Consider the following 22,981-nt stretch of genomic DNA (forward strand, 5'->3'; position numbering starts at 1 on the left):
TTATAGCATTGTTAAATTAAATAATAATCCAAGCTTACTGAACAGAATAAATGCTCAAAAACGCTGGCTGTTACTCTTGCTCTTTTGAGCATAGGAATCTGTGTTTCTGGGATAGTGTGGGACCGATAAGGAGCATCTACAAGGAAGTATATATTTGAAAATATCTCTGAACAGAGTATAATAGTGGGTGAGGTGGGGGCTTGTCTCACGATAAATAAAACCATGGGTTAAAAATATGCAAAGAATGACATCTTCTTCCACTCACACGAGAAAAAGAAGGACGAGAGGAAGGAAAAAGAGATGATGATAAGAAAGTATTCCTTCATGTTTGATTAATGGTTTATTGAGTGCCAACTGTGAGCTGAGCACACAGAGTATAACAGCAAATGAAACAGGTAAAAAGAAATTAAACAAGATATGAAATTCAAAATACAAAGCCCTGTGACAGATATGAATAAGATGATTAATAAAGAATATCAGATTGGAGGCAGTTCCTTTCAATAGGAGGTCTCCTCTGAGGAGAAGAAATTGAAATTGAGTTGTGAATGATAAGAAATAGCCAGAAAACAAAAACAAGGCATTACAAGGAGGTGGTCCAAAAAGCACAAAAAGTCTTAAATCTGAAAAATCTTGAGGCTTTCATGAACCATAGACTAGCCACTATGGCTGAAGCATGGCGAGCAAGAGGCACCAGATGAGGATGGGATCCTGCAGGGCTGTGAGGCTATACATGGAGCTTGGATGATACGCCAAGAGGGATGAGAAGCTGTTGAAGGCTTCCTACAGCTAGTGACGTGGTTTAGAAAGAAATGATCATTCTGGGATTTTGGAGAAAAATGGATTCCAGAAATCCCGGAGAGAGATGATATGGCCTAGACAAGAATGAGAAGGAGGAGATGGAGAGAAGAGGACAGAGTGGAGACATATTTTGAAAGTATAACTAGCACCACTGCCCGAAGGACTGGATGTTGAGGGTGAGAAAGAGAGAGGATTCAAAGATCATGCCCTGAGTTATGGCAACTCTTGAGCTTTTCATTCAATTACATGCATATTGGCAACTTAGAGAAGGAAATACTAGAAGACGTCTGGACAGACTCCAATGACCAAGGCCCGGGGCACCAGGGAGGCAGGAGGGAAGGAGGCACGTAAGAAGAGAGCCGGGTGGGAGCCTGAGCAGTTCTCCTGGCCTGAAGCTAGAAAAGAGGCAGTGGCCACATTAAGAAAAGCAATCAGCAGAGTAAGCCAGGTGAGGCACAGTCTCTAAATGCTCCTTTTATTTTCAAGGCTTTAATAACATCAAAAGACAATCCATGGTGATCCCAGCCTAGAGCTCGGGCATCCTCCTTGGGGCTGAAGTAGACTGCAGGCGGCAGACAAGAGAATTATTGAAAATTAAAGAAGAAACCTTTTTAAGAAACTTGCTTGGTCTTGTGCTATCTGCAGCTGACTCAGCCAGTGGGAGAAAATCTCATAACTTAAAAAATGAAAAACAGTGCCAAGACAATCCAATGGGAAAAAAATACTCTTTTCAACACGTGGTGCTAGACAACTGGATATCCACTTGCAAAACAGCTGGACCTCTTCCCGACACTATACACAAAAAATTAACTCAAAATGAATCATACATCCAAATGGCAGAGCTAACACGTAAAAGACAACATGGGAATAAAACTTCATGACCTTGACTTAGGCAAAGACTTCTATGACATGACGCTAAATGACCAAAAAAAATAGATAAATTCATCAAAATGAAAAAGTTTTGTGCTTCAAGCACATCCTCAAGAAAGTAAAAGGACAACCCATGGAATGGGACAAAATATTTGCAAATCATATATCTGATAAGGAACCACATAAAGAGCTCTTACAGACCAAGTAAAGAACTCTTAAAACTCAACATTAAAACAAAAAACAAATAACTCCATTGAAAAATACGCAAAAGATGTGAACAGATACTTCTCCAAAGAAGATATATATAAATGGCCAAAAGCACACGAAAAAATGCTCAATATCATTAATGCAAATCAACCACCACAAGATATTACTTCACACCCACTAGGATGGCTATAATGAAAAAGATAGACAATAACAAGCGTTGGTGAGGTTATGGTAAAATTGAAATCCTCGAATATTGCTGGTAGGAATGTAGAATCATGCAGTCACTTGGAAAATAGTTTGACAGTCCCGCAAAATGTTAAACATAACATAGAGTTACAATATGACCTAGCAATTCCACCCTTAGGTGTATACTGCAAAGAATTGAAAACATATATCCACACAAAAATTTGTACATGAATGCCCATAGCAGCACTATTAACAACAGCCAAAAAGTAGGAGGGAAACAAAAATGTCCACTAATAGACGAAGGAATAAATAAAAGTGGTATGTCCATACAATGGCATATTACTCATCAATAAAAAGGAATGAATACACGATACTTGCCACAACGTGGATAAACCTCGAAAACATGCTACGTGAAAGAAGCTACTCACAGAGACCACATGTTGCATAACTCCACTTACATAAAATGTCAAGAATAGGCAAATCTATATAGCTAAAAAGTAGATTAATGGTTGTCTAATGCTTGGGGCTTGGGAGAAATGAGAAGTGACTGCTAGTGGGTATGAAGTTTCTTTCCTAGGATACTGAAAATGTTCTAAAATTAATTGTGGTGATGGCTGCACCACTCTGTGAATAAACTAAAAATCATCGAATTGTATACTTCAAAAGGATGAATTATATGGTACATGAATTACATCTGAATGAAGTTGTTAAAAAATCAAATCAACCACCTTTTCTGCTACAACAGTTAGGAAACCAGAAGTTAATTAATGATCTGTTTGCCCACACTGAAGTTAATATAAAATAACATACTGCCTTTTAAACAGCCCTCAATTTTGTCACTTTACACTAATTTGCCCACCACTGAGGTACATATTCAAGAAATAGTGTCATCCGTACTGAAGTTTTCCCAACAATGAATAGTTGGCATATCAAGATGGCTCAACATCACACTGTTGGGTAAACACACTCTCCTCATCTGTCCTCCTTCCATTTGGTGTTTTACCTGCTTTTGATTAGCTTTTTGAGGTAATTTTCCATTAAATTATTTACCACCTTATTTTTAATGCATTTACGTACATGGCCTTAACAAACTACTGAAAAGGGTACAAAGTTTGCCTATGGCTGCACACCCTGCCTCCACATTGCCACTGAACAGCACGACGGTAACATATGTGCGTAGGGTAGATTAGGGGAGGGGACATTCTGCCTGCCTTGGACACAGATATAACCACAGTATCGGCCACTCGACAGCTGTGCAGGAGGGAGCCCCACAGCCTCTACAGTACATGGGAAACAGATAAGAACAACAGACAAAACAAGTCAAATACTGCTGTTTAGAGTAAGCACCTCTTCAAAATCTAGCACATATATTAAATATTAATTTAGGAAGAAAAAATTTTGATGTCAAACATGGAACCAATTCCCTATTAACACAATATATAAAAATAACAGAAAATGTTTATCATTAAAATATAATTATAGTTAACTACAGATACCATGTTCCAGAGATCTAATAAGATCTCAAAAATATCTTCACTAGAGGACAAAATTTTAATTTCTCTGATCATTTCCTAATTTTCATCCTAAATAAACCGACTTAGAAAATAAAGCTTGCATTTGAACTCTGTGTCACTCACTTACTGCTTTTGTGATTTTGAAAATTTCCTTAAACTTTTGAACTTAACTTCAATGTTAGGTTCAAAAAACAATATTTAACTCATAAAAGTGGCAAAAATTAAATAAAATAATCCATATAAAGGACCTAATACAATACTTAGCACATAGAGTAATCAGCTAGTAGCAATTACTATGTTTATTAAATTGTCGTTACTACCAGAACACTACCAGAGCACTACCAGAACAAGTGGACGAGGACAGCAGTAGTCTTGCTACATACTTAAACTTGAGAAATCCAGGGAATTTAATATTAACATAATCAAAGAGAATATGGAAGAGTGGAAAGACTACTCAACTGAGACTATGGAAATTTATGCAAGGTTGGCCACATGACCTCTCTGGGGCCCATATTCCTTATCTGAAAAATGAACAAAATGATCTTTGATATTCCTTACAACTTCTACAAAATAATGGAAGGGGACTCATTGATTTAATTTTTCTTATAACCTTCTTTACAATATTCTTTTTGCCTTAATTTAAGACTCCAACTGATTTCTTTTTTTTTTTAAAGACTGTATTTTTTTCCTTTCTCTCCCCAAAGCCCCCCAGTACATAGCTGTACATTCTTCACTGTGGGTCCCCCCAGCCATGGCATGCAGGATGCTGCCCCAGCGTGGCCCGATGAGCAGTGCCATGTCCGCGCCCAGGATTCGAACCAATGAAACACTGGGCCGCCTGCAGCGGAGCACGTGAACTTAACCGCTCGGCCACGGGGCCAGCCCCTCCAACTGATTTCTTTAAAAGCCAACTCATGTTTGGAAAAGAGTGATGGAGACAATAATAGCAAATCACACAAACACTAGTGAACATATCTTTAAATAGATTTAAATCTATAATCTTAGGAACATAAAAAAGCCACTACTACCCATCCCTTGGTTATAAAAAACACTTTAAAACAGTCTGGAGTCTACTTGAATGAACAAAACTTGCAAACCTTCAAAAGCAAAAGATCTTATGTCTTCCAGATTCCAGATCTCTCAAAAATGGAAATAACATGCTAGTTCTCTTAGTGCAGTTTTAGCCACATCTGAAAACAGACATTCATCTCTCACTGAGAATTTTGATCTTCATAGTTTCTGCTATGAGAGTGAGTTATTGCATAATATATGTGACAGGTATTGAGAAATGCCAAGAAGCTACTTTATTGTTATTTTTATAAAATAGAAAATATTAACTCTAATTAGGAACACATTTTGAGATCAAATGGTCCTTTCAAAAGTAGAGGATATTATTCGAATTGTAAAGGAGATTTATTTCTTTTAAATCTTGTTGAGATTCTAAGAAAAACAAATTCCCCCACTTGCTTTTGCTTTTGCTATTAAAGATGAAAATTTAATTTTATTAGGTGAATCTTAGGGTTCTATTTTAAAGTAATTTTCAATATTTATTTGGCCAAGTAATCCTAAAGATTCAAGTTTTGCTGAAAGGGGATGACCCTAATTGTAAATTGTTTCAAAGATATATTGTGCTTGCTAAAGATCCAGCCCAACTTGGCAGTTCATTCACACAGGGATCAACGCCTTATGTAATGGAAGCCAAGCTGTTAAGGGTGAGTCATCTTCTTTCTTTTCACCGTGGACTTTTTATTCTGACCCTATCAACACAATTTCTTTACACGGTTGGTGGTTGTCAAGATTCTATGCTCTTTCACATTTTCAAATAAGTAACCTGAAGGCGAGCATAAATTTGCAAGTGCCAAAGAAGTGAGAGCATGCAAAGCTCCAAATTCAAATATTTGAAAAAGAGACCTCCTAATTCTTTTGAGGAACAAGGAGATGGTGATATTGTACTTTGAAGGAGATGGTGTTTTCAGCCACTACTAACACGCTGAGCCCTTGTGTCTGGCTCTTTCTGTGTAATTAAGTCAGTATCCATTAGAGTGAGCATACAACTAGTTTGCTGCCTACATTTTGCCATGCACGATTAGTCCCATTGCTAGTAATTCCATCAGTAGTATCATTTATGCCCTTGAGCCTTGTGTTCCAGACAATAAATGAAGAGGCCCTACTGGCTGCCCAGTAGAGCAGGAGGAGACATTCATCTCAAAGAAGCAGCAATCAAATCCACTAGGGTTCACAGATTGACAACAATGAGCTGAGCTGAACGGGGGGATGTCAGGTCATATTGACTGAGGAGAGGGGATGTTAATGGCTCAGATCTGGACTTTCAGTATTTAGAGAAGGGAACACAACTGAGTATAAGAAATCAATTTTTTACCACAGCACACAGATCATCCCATTCTTTTTCCACTGAGTCCTTTCACACAATTTGATTTTCATACATGACAACAACTAGGGGAGAAAATGATGGAGGATGATGTTACTAAGGCTTATCACTGGATTCCCACACATTAGCAATAATGAGGGCCCCTTAGAGAGAAGTGAGTTGAGGACAAGCTAGACACTCATATGATGGTAGACTAGCAGGACTAATTTTCCCAAGTCACCACACTCATTTGGGTGACTCTTGCAGACATTCACATACGCCATCTCATCTGATAATTTTCTGGTGTAATGTTCATTTCACCGATGAAGAAATGGATGCAGGAATAGAGGATTTGCCTAAGAGACACAACAGGAGCAGGAGCCCCATCTCCTCTACCTACCAGTTCTGTAAGTGCTGGACTGCTTCACAAAAGCACCTGCTCAGTCTTTCCCACAGTGCTCAGTGAAACTCTCCCTTTAAGGGATGTTCACTGAGCTGATAAATTATAGCTCCTCGAGGATAAGAACTTGGCACACAATATCTGACTCATAGGTAACTCTTACTAAATGTTTGCTGAACTACTGAGTTACAGAATTAGTATAAGGCTCAAGGCCCCTCACTATCAACCCCAGAATCTACCTATTTCTAGACTACACTGACTTCCTATGTCTCCCTACCCCCTTCTTTTTCACTCTCCCTTCTTTCCTACCTTACTTCTTTCCTTCTTCTTTCCTTCTTTCCCTGCATCCTTCCTTCAAAAAATATTTATTAAATGGCTATGACATGTCAGGAAGTTTGCTATGTGCTAGAAATAAGATGATGAGAAAAAGCAGAGTTCTAGTTCTCATGGAACTTACATTCTTGTGAGGGACACAGACATTATTTATACAAAAACATCCTAAAAACTATAGGTCATGGGCCTTCAATAGTTGTTAAGACATAGACTGGGAGGGAGGATCAAGGCCAGGTTTCCCTGAGAAGTAACAACTGAGGTATTATCTGAGGGACGAATAGGAGTTATCTTCTGAATGGTGGAATGACAGGGAGGAACGATTTTAAAAAGAGAGAGCAGCCCACGTAAAGGCTCTGTGGCTAGAGTGAGGTGTGGCACCTTTGAGAAACTGAAAGAAGGCCAGTGTGGTTAAAGTTCAGACACAAGGTAGGGGATGAAACACATTGGGATAGTCTATGTAGGGGCCTGTAGGCCGTGACAATATTTTTTTTTTAGATGGGAGATGACTTAATTAGATTCGAATATCAAAAATATCACTGTACATGGGAACTCTCTGTACTTTCTGCACAATTTTTCTATAAATCTAAAACTGCTCTAAAGAATAAAGTCTACTAAGAAACATCACTCTGGCCATGGTGTATGGGATAGAACAGAGTAAGGGGAAGAGGAGAGGCTAGGAGAAGCTAGGAGAATTATTGCAATTCTCCAGGACAAAGAGAACCAGGGACTGAGCACAATGGCCCTCCAGCATGAAGAGGTTAAGCAGACGAGGAGGAACAAGCAGTGCTGACTGAGAAGATGCGGGCAGTGAAGAAGGAAGAAAACCAGGAAAGGGCGGAGTCCTTGGAGCTGAGTGAGGAACATGGATCAAGAAAGAGGCGAGATCAACTGTGTCAATGGTGCGATCGGGCAGTTATTATGAAGAATGAAACTGAATCATTAGATTCCGGAAAACTAGAGGCCATTGATGACATGAATGACAAAAAGTCTGGTGGAATGGGGTGGGGAACAAAAATAGATTGAGGCAAAGACAGAAACTGGAGAGAGTGTAGCATAGAGTATAGAGCAGTTTTGTTGCAAAAAGAAGCAAAAACTATGAGGCGATGGATAGTGGGAGAAGTGTGGTCAAGAGATGATTTTTTTTTTTTTTGAGGAAGATTAGCCCTGAGCTAACTACTGCCAATCCTCCTCTTTTTGAGAGGAAGACTGGCCCTGAGCTAACATCCACCTATACTTTATACGTGGGACGCCTATCACAGCATGGCTTTTGCCAAGTGGTGCCATGTCCGCACCCGGGATCCGAACCAGCGAACCCCGGGCCGCGGAGAAGCAGAATGTGCGAACTTAATGGCTACACCACTGGGCAGGCCCCCTAATTTTTTTTTTCAATCAGAGGAAAAATACCATTCTAATGCTATTATTGCTATTAATACTCTCTATATTAGATATATAATGTTTGTATTTTTAAAACTTTAGTTTGTATGAGATTAATTTGCTTTTTAAAATGAAATGCCAGTTCCCAGGCTACCCCTGTAAGCCTATGGGAATAATCTAATACAGAAGACAAAATTACATAGCAAGACGGAAACAATACAATCAATAGATTATGGCTCCTGAGAAGGTGGGAGTGGATGGAATTCAAAGACAGATGAAGACTGGCTTTAGGAAGGACAAGAGAAAGTTTCTCTGTTGTAATAGAGGGAGAAAGGACCAAATGGCAGATGGAAGTAGTTTTGAATATTTGGTATCAGAAAATTGGGGTAATTTCCATAAAATAAAGTTGGCAGTAAGGTTATCTGTGGGAGAGAGAGGCTGATCAAAAATAAAATACAAAATAAATCAACTATTCAAATGATAACTGATTTGTACCAGTTATATCCATATCGGAATGAGTTATTTGTCTTTTAATCAAAGAACCCATTATGACAAATCACAGCCCCTAGATTAGAGCCAAATAGCCCCCAGGCACATTTATGTCATTATCTCCCCTGTGACTCCAGTAAGCAAGTGACACATCAGAAATAATGAGTCATGAGAAAGACAATGTGATTGGTGCTGAAGAAATGAACCTTACATCAGGTCATGCCCCCAAACTAATTGTTTCCCAGAAGGCTTAATTGCCTGTCTTAGTGCTCCCTGCTCCTGTACAGCCCGCGTGACAAGTTGGTAATTCACCACAGAAGGCCTGGGCACCTGGAGAAGATGTATCAAGCACTCTCTTTGGCTTTCTCCCCGACGAGACACATCACAGTAGTAGTTAATGCATTAGTGTGTTGCTTTTAGACAAGAGTTGGTTCTAAAATAAAAATTAGCCTGACTTAGAGAAAAAAACAACCAAAGATAATAACAACTCAAGAAGAGTAATGTCTAGTCTATTTCCTTTAAATAAAGTGTTAAAAGCAAACAAAACAACAAGAAAAACAAACTTAGGAGCAAAATTAAGGAGAATTTTAAATCCAAGGACAATTTGCAGAAAAGAGTAGCTAGACAGAAAACATCTGCCCATCCTCTGGACAGCCTCCATTTCTATTTCACACGTTCTTAGTTAATACTTTGGTTGCTAAATCATTCAGATTTTCCAGCATTTATGAAAGGAGTGAGTGGAGTTCTGGGGTGGCTTGATGTACATACAGCAAGGTCTGAATTTCTGCTTCTTTCTTCGAGGAGGAGGATGGGGCTCAAGCAGTCAGTAGTAAACATGAGGAAGAGTTTGCCCCATAAAAAGAGCTGCCTCTGGGAGAACAGCGATGTCTCAGCTCCCATTTTACTCTCTTACGGGCTGAGCTGTGTTCCCCCAAAATACACAGGTTGAAGTCCTAACCTCTAGTACCTCAGACTCTGACCCTATTATTTGGAGATAGGATCTTTAAAGACCCTATTTAATTTTAATTAAGTTAAAATGAGGTCATTAGGGTCAGCCCTAATCCAATCTGACTAGTGTCCCTCTAGGAAGAAGAAATCAGGACACAGACAGGCAGAGAGAAGGCCATGTGAAGGCACAGGGGGAAGGCAGCCACCTACAAGGCCAGGAGAGAACCCTCAGAAGAAACCATTTCTGTTGACACCTTGATCTTGGCCTGCTAGCCTCCAGAACCGTGAGAATATAAATTTCTGTTGTGTAAGTCACCCAGTCTAAAGTACTTTGCCACAGTACCCTTAGCAAACTAATAAACACTCTTTCTACCCACCCTTCTTTCTTGTCACAGACACAAAAAATGCTATTTTAAAAACAGTGCTGGGCCAGCCCCTTGGCCGAGTGGTTAAGTTCGTGCGCTCCGCTTCGGTGGCCCAGGGTTTCGCTGGTTCGGATCCTGGGCGTGGACATGGCACCGCTCATCAGACCATGTTGAGGCGGCATCCCACAAGCCACAGCTAGAAGGATCCACAACTAAAATACGCAACTATGTACTGGCAGGCTTTGGGGAGAAGAAGAAGAAGGAACAAAAAACAGTGCGGGCAAGTAGGAGTCAGGGGAAAACCTTCTGATGGGACCAGAGGATGCTTAACCCAGTGCCACATCATGTTAACAGTCTAGTGACCTTCCTCTAAAGTTGGTAAGGTCTGTTAGACCCATAGCTGGTTGATGCAATTTGAATGTAATATAGAAGTCTGAATTTAGGGTTATTACTCCAACGTTTGAAATACAAGCATTGGTGAGTATTTACTTGTACATTTCCACAAAATTAGCTGATTGCCTATGTGAGGGCAGCTTGGTGTCTGAATGCTGCAAAGTTCCCTAACAATCCTCCGAGTTGGCCCTGAAAGAGGGACAGCCAATGGCCACCTCTCCAGGACAGCCTGGATCTGCAGGACACACACATGAATCACACTGCATGTCCCTGGTACATTCCCACTTCTTACTCCGTTAGTACCCCTCTCTAGTCTCAGAACTTCCTTCGTGCCTTTGCTGATATTTTTTCAGCCTGAAATTCTTAACCCCATAGTCATCTAATCAAAATCCTGTAGTTTCTTTAAATTCCCGCTACAGCTCACTGCCTCTGGGAAGATTTCCCTGATTACTCCATTCCTCATTGTTCTTTTGCTTCCTAAACTTCTGCCGCATTTATCATCCCATCTAAGACAATCAGGACCCAGGCCAGTACCTATTTATAGATGGCAATATACAGACAATTGTTCCAAAATGTTGCTGCCTTTCCATAAGCCTTACTCTGGGCCAGGCAGAGTGCTGAAGGCTCCTCACACTTATCTCCTCCCATCTTCCCCACAACATTACGAGAGGTATTCTCACTTCACGTTTACCAAGAGGAAACTGTGGTGGAGAGAGCCTAAGCAACCAGCTCGGGGGCAGGGCTGGGATCTGACTCCCTCTGTTGAAGACAGGCATCTCCGATCTCCCTCCTCTTCCTACACGGGCTTCCGGGGAGGCCCTCATGGCTTTCCTTTTCACCATCAATTCTTAGTCTTCTTCCCTTAGACATCTCTCCTCCTAGGTCACTGGGAAACTGCACAGTTTCTGCTCTTTCTCTGCTCTCGTACACCTAAAGCAAATAGTTTGATATTTAGCAAAGAACCTGAAATAAATCGGGGTTTTCTAACTCTTAGGTGGCTTTACCGTAAGTCGCCAGTTTTCTTATTTGGGTGCAGGGGTTCCAGCAGTTGGACCATACATTTCTGCAGGACCTGGGACTGCTCAGGACTTCCACCTGGGCCTTTCCAGGCCTGATGCAATGGAGCTGTGAAGACGAACAGTTTTCAAGCAAGGCAGCATTTGAAAAATGGACAGGGTAAACGAACCCACAGACGCACAGACAAAGAAAGATAACATTTGTTTTAAAGGCCAGGAAGCCCCACAGGCCCAAGGACTCATTATTGGGTTGCAGATGGTCCTTGAGGTTTCACTTTCTGAAATATTCAGGACCACTTCAGCTCAGCCTTCTATTAAAAAAGAAAAGAAAAATGAAAGAGGCTTCCTTGGATCCCTGAGAGTTGGCACAGCATTTAGAGAGATGCCAGTTTTTTCCCTGCTGCAAGCTGATTTCCCACCCCGAATTATCAGCAGCTGTTCCGCCGCAGACTCATTTTCCTACTTCTGATATATTCCTTTTCCTGTGACGTGTGATTTCTCGTTCTCAATCTCATATCATCTCTAACCTATTGGTTGTTCTCTCCACCGACCGTGGCTCATTCAAACAGACTCTTTCCCCAGCTAAGACACAGCTCATAGAAGCCCTACCACAGTTTTTCACAGTAACAGTCATCGACATTTGTTTGGCACTTTCCTGTCTACTTTCTTAGCTTGATTGGATTGCAAAGCCCTTTTCAATTATTGGATAAAAAAGACAGGTAAACACACACAGCCTGTGAATACATAATTAAAACCATGCCACAAAGGACAACGAGGGGTGAGAAACCACATTTATTCCAGCAAATAACTTGTTAATAAACAGCTTCTGGCATCGAAGTACTAAAACACACTATTGGTTTCAGTATTCAGCAAGGCCTGAAGGATGAGGCCGTGTGGACTTCTCTTAGTCTGTGAAGTTAATGAACTTCTCTAGTCTGAGAGCCTCTTAAAGCATCGAGCAAAAGAACTATGATCAAGTTAAAGAATTCAGAGCTGCAAGGCTCTTTTAATTTTGGCTAATCCAATGAAATTATTCCATACATAATAAAACTGAGGTCTAGTTTATTCATAATTCAACAGTATGCACTGAGCATATACTACATGACAGGCGCTCTGCTGGGCACTAGGGAGAGAAGGCATCGTTTCTCTTCTCAAGGACTTCCAATCCATGGGAAGAAAGAGAACAGACACTATAAGGAATGTTGAGTCCCAAGGAGAGAGGAAGGAAATGCAGAGTACACTAACTTTTATATCCTTAACCTCACTGCTTCATTTGTCCCCCTTATCTCTCCTGGGATCTAGATAACAAATCTATCCATATTCTTATCAGTGTAAGAAGGCTGGAGCTTTGCAGGCTCAGATGGGTGTGAAGCCTGGTTTTAGCTTTCTATTATTAGAAATGTGAATTTGTTCCACTGTTTACCAATGAGAAGAATAGTATTTATCACAAGTGTAGTCACATTAAAGCAGCCACTGTGTGTAAAGCCTGACGTACATTAGTACAGGGCCCAACACATATTTCAGTAATCTGAGCTATAAACATGGTGAGAGTGTTTCTCATTCGAATGTTAAAGGAAAATTGGTGGGTTAGGAGTAGAGAGATGTTAATAAATGAGCGATGGGGGAAATAAACTACCCCCCTGAGGAAATTATTTTGTTAATTTCACCAGTAAACAAAATATTATCATTATTTTGAAGATGGCAATGGACACTGTAAAAAGGAGAGTTTAGAAGATACTTTAAGCTTATTTGATCCTGCAAGGGATGCTTCCGTCTCAGAATACTTACGAATATCTCCCTGAACTTGTGTGGACAGAACAACACATGGAAACATCTTTCACGCCCCCAATCTCCTATTAAGGGTATTCATTTCCTAAAAAGTCACATAACAGATTTCAGCTCTGGTCAGAATCTAGAGTTCTAAATGCAGCAAGGCAGGCTTTAAATAGAGCATTTCAGTTTGGTCACTAAAACTTTTTAGGTTCATCAGGAAGGACAAAGAAAACATTATTCAAAGATGGAGCTTCTAAATAAACATGTTGGCAAACAGCTTCTGAATCATGATTTTGAGGCACGGGTGATGCCATGGCCTGGGGAGACAGGCTGTCTCAGAGTTCTAATTCTGGCTTTGGTGGCACCAGTGGGGATTAGTGACTTATATTAGTATCTTCAGCCTCCTTTTCATAGGTTTGCTTTTTATATCTAGCTACAGGGGTCGGCAAGCTAGGGCCTATGGGCCAAATCTGGCCCACTGTCTATTTTCTACATTTTTAAGTGATTGGAAAAAAATCAAGAGAAGAATAATATTTCTTGATATTTGAAAATTATATAAAATCCAAATTTCTGTGTCCATTAATAAAGCTTTACTTGAACCCAGCCAATACCCATTTGCTTATGCTACAACTACAGAGCTTAGCAGCTGTAACAGAGATTTTATGGCCTAAAATATTTACTCTCTGGTCCTTTCCAGAAAACGTTTGCTGACCCCTGATCTAGCATCTAGCACATAGAATGAAGGCTGGAATTGAATGTGAATGGATGGACATGTCCACCAATTCTGTAAGAGAGCGCTCCTTATACGAACACTTCTCAGAACTGTGACCATAAGATCACACTTGCAATCATGCATAAATGCCCCAAATGCCTTTTGGTTCACATGGCATTTACCAGGACTTTGAGAGATTACAAACATTTTAAAATGCCCTTTGTATCATTTTAATAGCCTCTTTCAAATGTATATTTTAAAGCATTTTAAGTAGGAAGGGAATTTTGGAGCAAAAATCTCAAAAACTTTTTTTGTATATAAAAGAATACATAGTAGCTAAAACATGCTGATTTTCAATGCATTTATGTAATTCATGTTCAGAACTACTTGTGTATATAGAATTATGTTTTCATACCATAAACAACTCCTACTCACATTCTCTAAATGATCTGCACACATTAACTAACCAAAAAAAAAAAAAAAAACCAACCAAGCTTCAGGGCTGCCTGCAGACTTAGGAGACAAAAAAAGGAATGCCACAGTTGCCTTTGGATCACAAATATAAGCGCATGATTTTAACTTACAGTACTAACACAAAAGGGAGAAAAAGTTAAGATAGAGAGTATTGTAAAATTAAATGCCTCAGCAGTGTATTTAACTAGTGATCAAGCAAATGACCAACTTTTGTGCTAAAACACTATTAAAATATCCCCACATTTTCATATAAAATAGACATCAAATACTGCTTTACATTTTTAAATGACAGCAAATTAATGTATCTAATTTGTTAAATTAAATGACACTATTTGTCCATCCTAAGAGTTGCAAACACAGACGTGGATGATAAACTTCCATTGCTGATGTCACATAATTATCTCAAAAACGCAAAAATTGGCTAAGCTTCTTTCGTTCTCAGAGACACCCACGGCGCTCTCCCAGACCCGTCTATTTTTCAGATGGCCTATTCTGTAGAGCAGCTACACTGACCATCTCAGTAGGCTCAGGTTTTGGTGATGTAAAAATTTGACAGTCTCCAGACGTGGGAAATGTTCTACCCAGGAAATGTTCTATTGTAAACGCACGCAATAGGTCTGCAGAGTTACATAATCATCAAACCAGGAGAAAAACCAACTGAATCAGGGAGGCAAAAGTCAAAAACTGATTAATAGTATACCACATAATTACAAATAATAGAAAAAAATTTGTCACTTTTATTTACACATGTAAGTAGATGAAATATGTAGACTGACAGAAACATGGAGATAAATAAATAAATAGAGAGATAGAGACAGAGAGATAGATAGAGATTAGTAAAGACTCTGGTCCCCAAATTTAAACTATGGTTCTTAACCTGGACTATACGATTGGGTTTCAGGGGATTTCTGAAGCCCCCAAAAGTGTTTGCCATTTGGTAGGTCTATCCATTTTTCTGGCAAAAAGATCCATAATGCATTTATTGGATTCTCTAAGCACCCATGTTCTCTAATTTTTCACTTAGCTCTTAAAAATCCTTCTGGAAAATAATTAGAATGCAAGCATTTTTTTAATGACATTTACAGAAGTAATATGTAATTGTCTGAGGGTACTAGAAATAATAGCATACTCATGGCTAAAGGTAGGACAAATGACACTGTCTCCTTTTTTGAAGGGCTTAATTTCATTTCCAGGCAGATCAAAATCACTTTAGATTAGCCTTCAAAATTTCTCTCTTTTTCTTTGTTTCCATAGCTGCCTCTTCATCCCAAATCCCCTTTTCTTATATGTTCCTTTTCTTTGCTCTCCCTGGGATAAGGAAGAGGATAAGAGAACCTCCAAGTTCTAGTTATTATTGACTTGGGGCACTGGGCTAAGAAGAGGCCTTAAGAGTCTGCAATATGGGTAACTGCCTTTGAAACTCATAATGAGTCTCTGCTTGGATAATATCTATGCAGGTCAGTGGACCGATCCCAAGATGCCAGTAACATCAGCTATGCTTGTCGGTGGCTAGACAGTGAGTGATACCTTGGCCAGTGTATGGAGGGAGTTTGTGAAGAAGCTGGGACAGTTTCAGCAACATGAGTTCTGCGATGAAGAGAACTGAACCCCAGCATATCATAGTTTTCTATAGGAAAAACTTACAGATGCAGATTCCTCCTTTGGCATAGCTATTCGCATACAAGTAACGCCACTGTAGGCAAGTGTGTTTTTCTCCCCACTTTTTCATGACAGTGTAGTTGTGGCCTTAGAACATACATTCAAAAGAATTCTAAGTGAGCATCTTCATCCAGTGCCTGTTTTTATGATAGGCTTAAACATACAAATAGTTGCTAATAAATGAAAATGCCTATTCTCACTTCAAGTGCCGAAACTCCCATCCTTAATGAATGAGCTAAGAAGAAATACAAGTATATCCATTTCAGTGAATAATGATAAAAAAGGTCACATATGCATTGCTCAGAAAATAGGCACCAGCCTCTAATACTCTAATATCTCATATTTTTAAGCCAGATTATATATATATATCTTTATTTTGATTTCCTGGAATTTTTCCTTTCTAAAGGTAAATCGGTGATACATAACTATATATACACACACACACACACACACTTACATCTACATTCACTAGCTAGTGTTAGCTGTTTGACCTTGATCAAAATACTTCTCTGTGCCTTAATTTGTTTATCTGGAAATGGAGATAATAGGAGAGCCCATCTCATAGAGCTGTGGTGAGGATCCAGTGAAGTGATACATGTAAAAAGCCTGGAACATTGCCCGGGATTCAGAGAGCTAGATACAGACAAAGCTACAGATACTGTAATGGACACTGTAATGCTCTGTCTGCCAGCCAGGGTGGTCTAGCGGTTAAGATTCAGCTCTCACCATCTTTGTCCAGGTTCATCGCCCGGTCAGGGGACCACACTACTCATCTGTCAGTTGTCATACTGTGGTGGCTGCCTGTTGCTGTGATGGTATTTCAAAATACAAGCAGGGCCCCCTGTGGTGGACAGGCCCTCAGTTCTCACGAGGGCCTCTGTGAGCCATCAGCAGCCAATATACCAGCCTCTGAGATCTAGACAGAACACTGTTTGTTGTTTGTGCCATTGAATTGATTCTGACCTCTAGTGACCCTGTGTACAGCAGTGCAGAACCCTGCCCAATCTTTTTGCGTCACCGTCTCACTTCTGGCACTATGTCAGACAATGCTCCACTGCTGTCCATAGGGTTTTCGTGGCCAATCTTTTTGGAAGTGGATGGCCAGGTCTTTCTTCCTAGTCTGTCTTAGTCTGGAAGCTCTGCTGAAACCTGTCCACCATGGGTGACCCGGTGATATTTTGAGGTACTGGTGGCATAGCTTTCAGCATCACAGTAACACCCAACCAACAACTGACAGACAGGTGATGTGGTTCCCTGACCAGGAAGCAAACCTGGGCCGCGGAGATGAGAACACCAAATATTAACCACTAGACCATCAGGGCTGGCTGTATTAGGTGCTAGGGATGTAGCAACGAGGAAGAGGACATGGTTTCTAACTATATGGGGTACATATTCCCCTGTCTGTTTTCGCCTTTTTCTATCTCTGAATCACTATTTCTTTTCTCCCTCTGACAGAGTATTCTTCTAAGGAAGTTAAGGCATCATCATTCCATTAATTACTCTATTTTTTTTAAACATCACAAGGAAAACTTACCCAGAACACATTTTGAGAAGCAAGGAGACCAAGTGCCTTTTCTTTTTTCAAGCACCATACATTGAAAGTCTGCCAACATTCCTTTCTCAACCACATTTCCCAAAAGCTTAGTGCTTGGCCATAAAAGTTCACGCCAGTATGAAATTTGGCATGTCTGACAGCAAAATCTTCAAATTTGCCAATTTGGCTGCATCTTTTTTTGTGAATAACAAGTAGAAAAACAGGAAAAAATTGGAATAAATTGCTGTAAATTATGGCTTTATTCAGAGACATAATTCATTTCTTGGGAAAGTAAGTCTATAGGAAATCAACCCTAAATTACAGTAGATTTTTTTTCATACAGGTTCTTACAAAAGCCTAAAACCTGCATAGAAATATAACATACAAAAAAATGGAAATAAGCAATATACAAAGAGCTGAGACCCTCAATACTATTGAAAACTTTTGGTTTTTATTATTTATGCATGATTATTACTTAATTTCATAGGACATTTCAGATTAAAGCAAAAAAAAAAGAAACAAAAGAAAAACTCCTACTTCCAGAGCATATACGGATAAATTTATGGATAAATTATAAAGATATAATAGCACATATATGGATAAACTATATATGTGTATGTGTGTGTACATATATATGTGTACATATATGAGTGTGTGTATATATATATGTGTATATATATATCTCCACACACACACTAACGCACAAATGTGTGTGTATGTATATAGTGCTAGAATACTTGGCAAACAGCCTTCTGGAAGCTTTTGTCAGTTTTGTGGGAAATGACAGATAGTTAAGATTAAGAGATTTAATCCTATTCATTGATATACCTTGGGTAGTTGGGCTTGAGGTATTTGTCCATAAAAACAGAATAATGGTGGGTCTGTAAGCACCATTTGTAGGATGGGTTTTCAGAAGTGGTGATCAAGAGAATGCCACAGAGAAAGCCAATGTAGCATAAATACGTGTTGGGAGGATCGGCTGCCAGGCAGGTCTGCAGAGGGTTCTTCACAAGGCACTGACCACATTTCGGCATCCCTCCTGTCTCCTACACTTTCTGACAAATAATACTCCTGCAGCTTTCCAGATTCCCATGTCCAACTATCTCACAACTGGAAAAATTAGAAAATATTGTCCTGTCATTCTCATAACCCACGTGTCATGCTATCCCTCAGTAATCTTGATTTTGCAAAAATTCATTAAAATCATGTGATACAGATCCCTACATTCTCATACAAATACAGAAGCATTTGCCTGGAAACTCTGTGCTGATAGGAGGTGCACACCCACAGAGCCCCAACAACCGAGACTTATGGTGCTGACACGGGATTCTCAACGTAGCCATAGTGTTTTTCCAACTCCTTCTTTAAAGAAGCGTTTGGCACAAACCTCTTGTTACTCCGTAAAATGACTCAGAATTATAAAACCTAGTTTAGAAGTTACTATATATTGTATTAGTGATTCAGGAAGCATCTTCTCAAATGAGTGATGGGCATAGAATGTTTACCTCCATAGTTACTGCAAAAAAACCTTAATTTCCTTGAGAATGTTTTTCTATTTTGAAAGGACAACCTTCAGATTCCACATCACACAGTCTTAAACTTTGTAAGCTTTGCTCATCACAAGCCATGATGTCACATGCCCTGCATATGAAACACAGGCCCTAGAAGAGCAGTCTTGGAGGGGAGGTCTTGTGACTTCCTGGGCTTAAAGATGCAGCTCTATCTAGAACGATCTTGACAAGAGCCATCTATATTATATCACATCTTCACCAAAACGAAATCTCTACACAGTTCATAGACTGAATGGGAAAGCAGACCTTTAATATGATTGGACATAAAAAGTCAAAGATGTCCGTTTAATACCATGCTCATTTAAAAGCCAATAGACACTCATGTTTGAGATTAAATAGGGAAAGAAATTTCCTCTACTGATACTTCAAAGACTTTGCAACATCTGGAATTTGGTTCCATACACAGTATTCCACTAAGAAGTATAAAAAGATTTTAACAGGGCAAACAAGATTCAGGTTTCTTACAATATGTTCTCCCTGGGGGAAAACAAATAACACAATGCATCTGACAAACCTTTCTGCACTTCAACTGCATTAATTAACATTTAGTCATGGATTCCACTGTGAGCCAGATGAACTCAGTGCTACAGCTGTTTTCATTGAAGGGGAAAAACATGCTTTCACACTTTAGATTCCCAGCATTTATAAATCTGGGAACAAATGTTTTATTGATTGCCTTTGTGCCAACATTATTAATATGCATTATATATTCGTCACCCAAATAAATTCATACTCACCCTAGACGGCAATTAAAACAATGTTAATATCACATAAACTGGGTCAGCTGGAGCTAACGCTATAAAAACCACATTTCTAACCCCCTTTTTCTTACATCAAGGGTTAAGGAAGGTCTAAACAACTAATCAAAGAAGTAGTACATGGCCTTGAAGAAATCGTCGCTGGGTGAGCCAAAGATTTAAGTGGAGACCAGGTACTCTGAGAGGGTCTACGCCTATGACTATGAAAAAATGAACAGATGTTGAAGAAATTTAGCTGCAGGATCTGATGACTTGGCAGAGACATCCTCAATTCTACAAGCTAAACATGTGGAAGCGTTTGGTTGGGAGCAAAGCTGAGTATTACAGAACTGCAATTCTTGGTCAGTCATTGAAGGGGGTTTTGTGTTTTGTTTTGTTTTGATAGCAAAGGCTCCTTTAAGATGCAGTTTTATGAGGAAATATGACAGCAAATCAGCTGGGCAAGGCATTCTACCCGTAACACCTGGCCAAATTATATGTCATTGTCACATCAACGTTGTCTCCAGTAGTCCCTTAGAAATGCTGTGTCATGACTTCCAGTCACCTCTGGAGTCTTGTGGACAAATGGATGTCCCACAGTCATGTGGCCATGTGGATGTGTATGTGTGCAGTCATTTGTACCATGCACAAAGCTGGAATCATTATCCATGTAAATACTAACCAAATTTGACACTTGCCTCCTCAAATTAATACACTCAGCAATGACTTAAGAAGAATAAAGGCTGTCTGACCTGTCTTCAGCTTTACCAACATGGAATGACAATAATTAATCAAACCAGAAAACTCTCTTACCTGGAACTACTTCAAAAAGGAATTTCCCTGGGCTCTCTTCATTGCACGGATGTTCAAGGACTTTATTTCCAGGTAGAAAAATAGTACCCTGTGAACACAAATGGCCAAAGCATCAACATCATCAGGTGGCAAATACTGAATACATCATCCTATCATCATCAGTGGATATAATATCCAAGGTGCATTGGTAACTCAGCATATAGTACTATGCATCAAAGTCATTTGTGTTCCCAACTAATCAAAATCATGTAGCAGAATCATATTCATTCAACATTCAACAAATATTTGTTGACCATCTAATGTGTTTAAGACACTGTGTAAAGTGTGGATTTATTTTAAGCACCAATTTATTAAACGCACTCTGTGTGCCAACATTTTTACTTAGCATTCTACCAACATCACATTAATTATTCAAAGAATCTTAGGATGTAGGTATTATTTTCCCCATTTGATAGTTGTGAAGAACAAGGTAGAGACATTAAATAACTTAGCCAATGTTGCCATAGCCTTCTCTTGATTATTCCTTCTCTTTTCTATCTGCTAGATTTCTCTCTCTTTAGTGGACCATTTCCATCATTACAGAGACATATTTAAGAGTCTACCCCACTAAAAAAAATACTTTGACTCCACCTCCTTTTCAGCTATTGTCTAAGTTTTCTCCTTGCTTAGCGAAGAGTTTCTACACTGAATCTATTTTCTCATATGCATCCATTGCAACCTGGTTTGTGCACATGTAATTCCCATTGCACGACTCTCACAAGCTGCATGCTTGACAATTTTCAATCCTCAATGAATGCGACTTCCCAGGAGCATTCAGCACTATTAGCCACTCTTTCTTGAAGCCCCTTCTTTCCTTTGTTTCTATGTTTCCTTTACGTGTTTCTTTTATTTCTCTGGTGGCAGAGTCTCTTTTGCTGCCTCTAACTGGCCTTTAAATGCTGGAGTTTTTCAAAGATTTATCCAGTGATTCTGACTCTCTTTCTCTAAGGTATCTCATTCATGCCTGTAACTTCAATACCCAACCGTCAGCCAATGAATAGCAGATTAATATTTCTAACCTAGTATTCTCTGAGCTTCAGACTTTTATATCCAATAACTTATTTGGCATTTTCATTTAGGTATCTCAAAATCATCTTAAACTAAAATTAGCAAAATTAAAATGCAATTAACTCTGGTCCTGTTTATGTATTCTCTAACAGTGACTGGCACCATCTTCCGATCAGTTGCAAAAGCTAGAAATGTAGGAATCAGTATCCCTACTATAGCTCTGCCACCACCACTCTCTAGTTCAAGTGACTTGTCTCTTGTCTGGAATGTTTCAAACTGCCCCTTTACTGAATTCCCCACAATACTCTAACATCTTCCAATCCCTTTTTTTTCCTTAATGCAGTCAGAGTGATCTTTGGAAACAGAAATTTGATCTTACAACTTTCCTGCTGAAACTCTTCAGTGGCTTTCATTTGTCCTAGAATAAAGCTCTGGATGGCCTGGCTCCACCCACATCTCTAAGCTAATTTTTACACTCTCACACTTTCGATGCTTTCTATGGCTTTCTATGATCCAGCCCTGTCCTTCTATAAATAATATCATGCTCCCATCTACCTTAGGACTACATTCTTTCTCTGGTTAATTTATACTCACTTTTCAGATTGACTACATCTAAAATATAATTGCATAGCTTCATGACTCTTCCCTGGACTGATTTGCCAATGGATGTAATTATGTCATTTGTAAGATTATTTGATGAATATCTATCTCCATCATTAAATAGTAAAGGAGCAAAGATAACACGTGTTTTGTTCCTTAACTTATCACCAATGCCTAGCATTTTGCCTGGCATAAGGTGAATGCTAAAGAAAGTGTACTGTTGAGTGAATGAGTACTGTTCATGCAGTAAAGCCAGTGCTCTTGTCCACTATATTATATCGTCCATTTTTCCCAGCTTGAAGCAATATTTAGCTCAAATAATATTTCCTTCAACTTTCATCCTACCTGTTGTGGCACAGAAAATTATAGTCATCAACTCCATCCCTCCTTCTGGGCTGGGAGTGATAAAGCACAGCACTTCCTGACTAAAACCCAGGGTGTTTGGGGTTAGAACTATCCCTCTCCCTCTGTGCCTTACAAGGCGAGGTGTGGGAGGCCCTGCCCTTGTTTCCTCCTCAAGGAAGTACATTTTCCTACGTCTCATCATTTCCGGTGTCCTCTGGCCTATGGATCCCATTTTGCTTACTGGCGTTTTTCAATAATTTTTAAAACTTACTAAATCCTTTAAGAATATTCATCATAATTAAGACCTTTCTTTTATATATAGGTTTAATCTATGTGGTTTCTATATAAAGAGATAAAATTGGTTCTTTCAATTATGAGTTTATTTTACTTAAATGATTTTGTGAAGCAATTAAATTTATAATTTAGTTTAATTTTAGAACATAGCATCTAACCTT

General features: G+C 39.3%; 1 protein-coding gene across 5 annotated transcripts in view; it reads right to left on the reverse strand.

Moving 5' to 3' along the window:
• ARHGAP24 (Rho GTPase activating protein 24) overlaps positions 1 to 22,981 on the reverse strand; it is a 720,487-nt gene that overhangs the window by 237,958 nt on the left and 459,548 nt on the right. For all 5 annotated transcript variants that reach the window (XM_070614418.1, XM_070614421.1, XM_070614419.1 and 2 more), the window contains one exon: positions 20,535 to 20,622. In XM_070614418.1, coding sequence (XP_070470519.1) covers positions 20,535 to 20,622 — 88 coding nt within the window. The remainder of the gene's footprint in view (positions 1 to 20,534; positions 20,623 to 22,981) is intronic.

Source organism: Equus przewalskii, chromosome 3, assembly GCF_037783145.1.
Source record: "Equus przewalskii isolate Varuska chromosome 3, EquPr2, whole genome shotgun sequence".
Classification (NCBI taxonomy): Eukaryota; Metazoa; Chordata; class Mammalia; order Perissodactyla; family Equidae; genus Equus; species Equus przewalskii.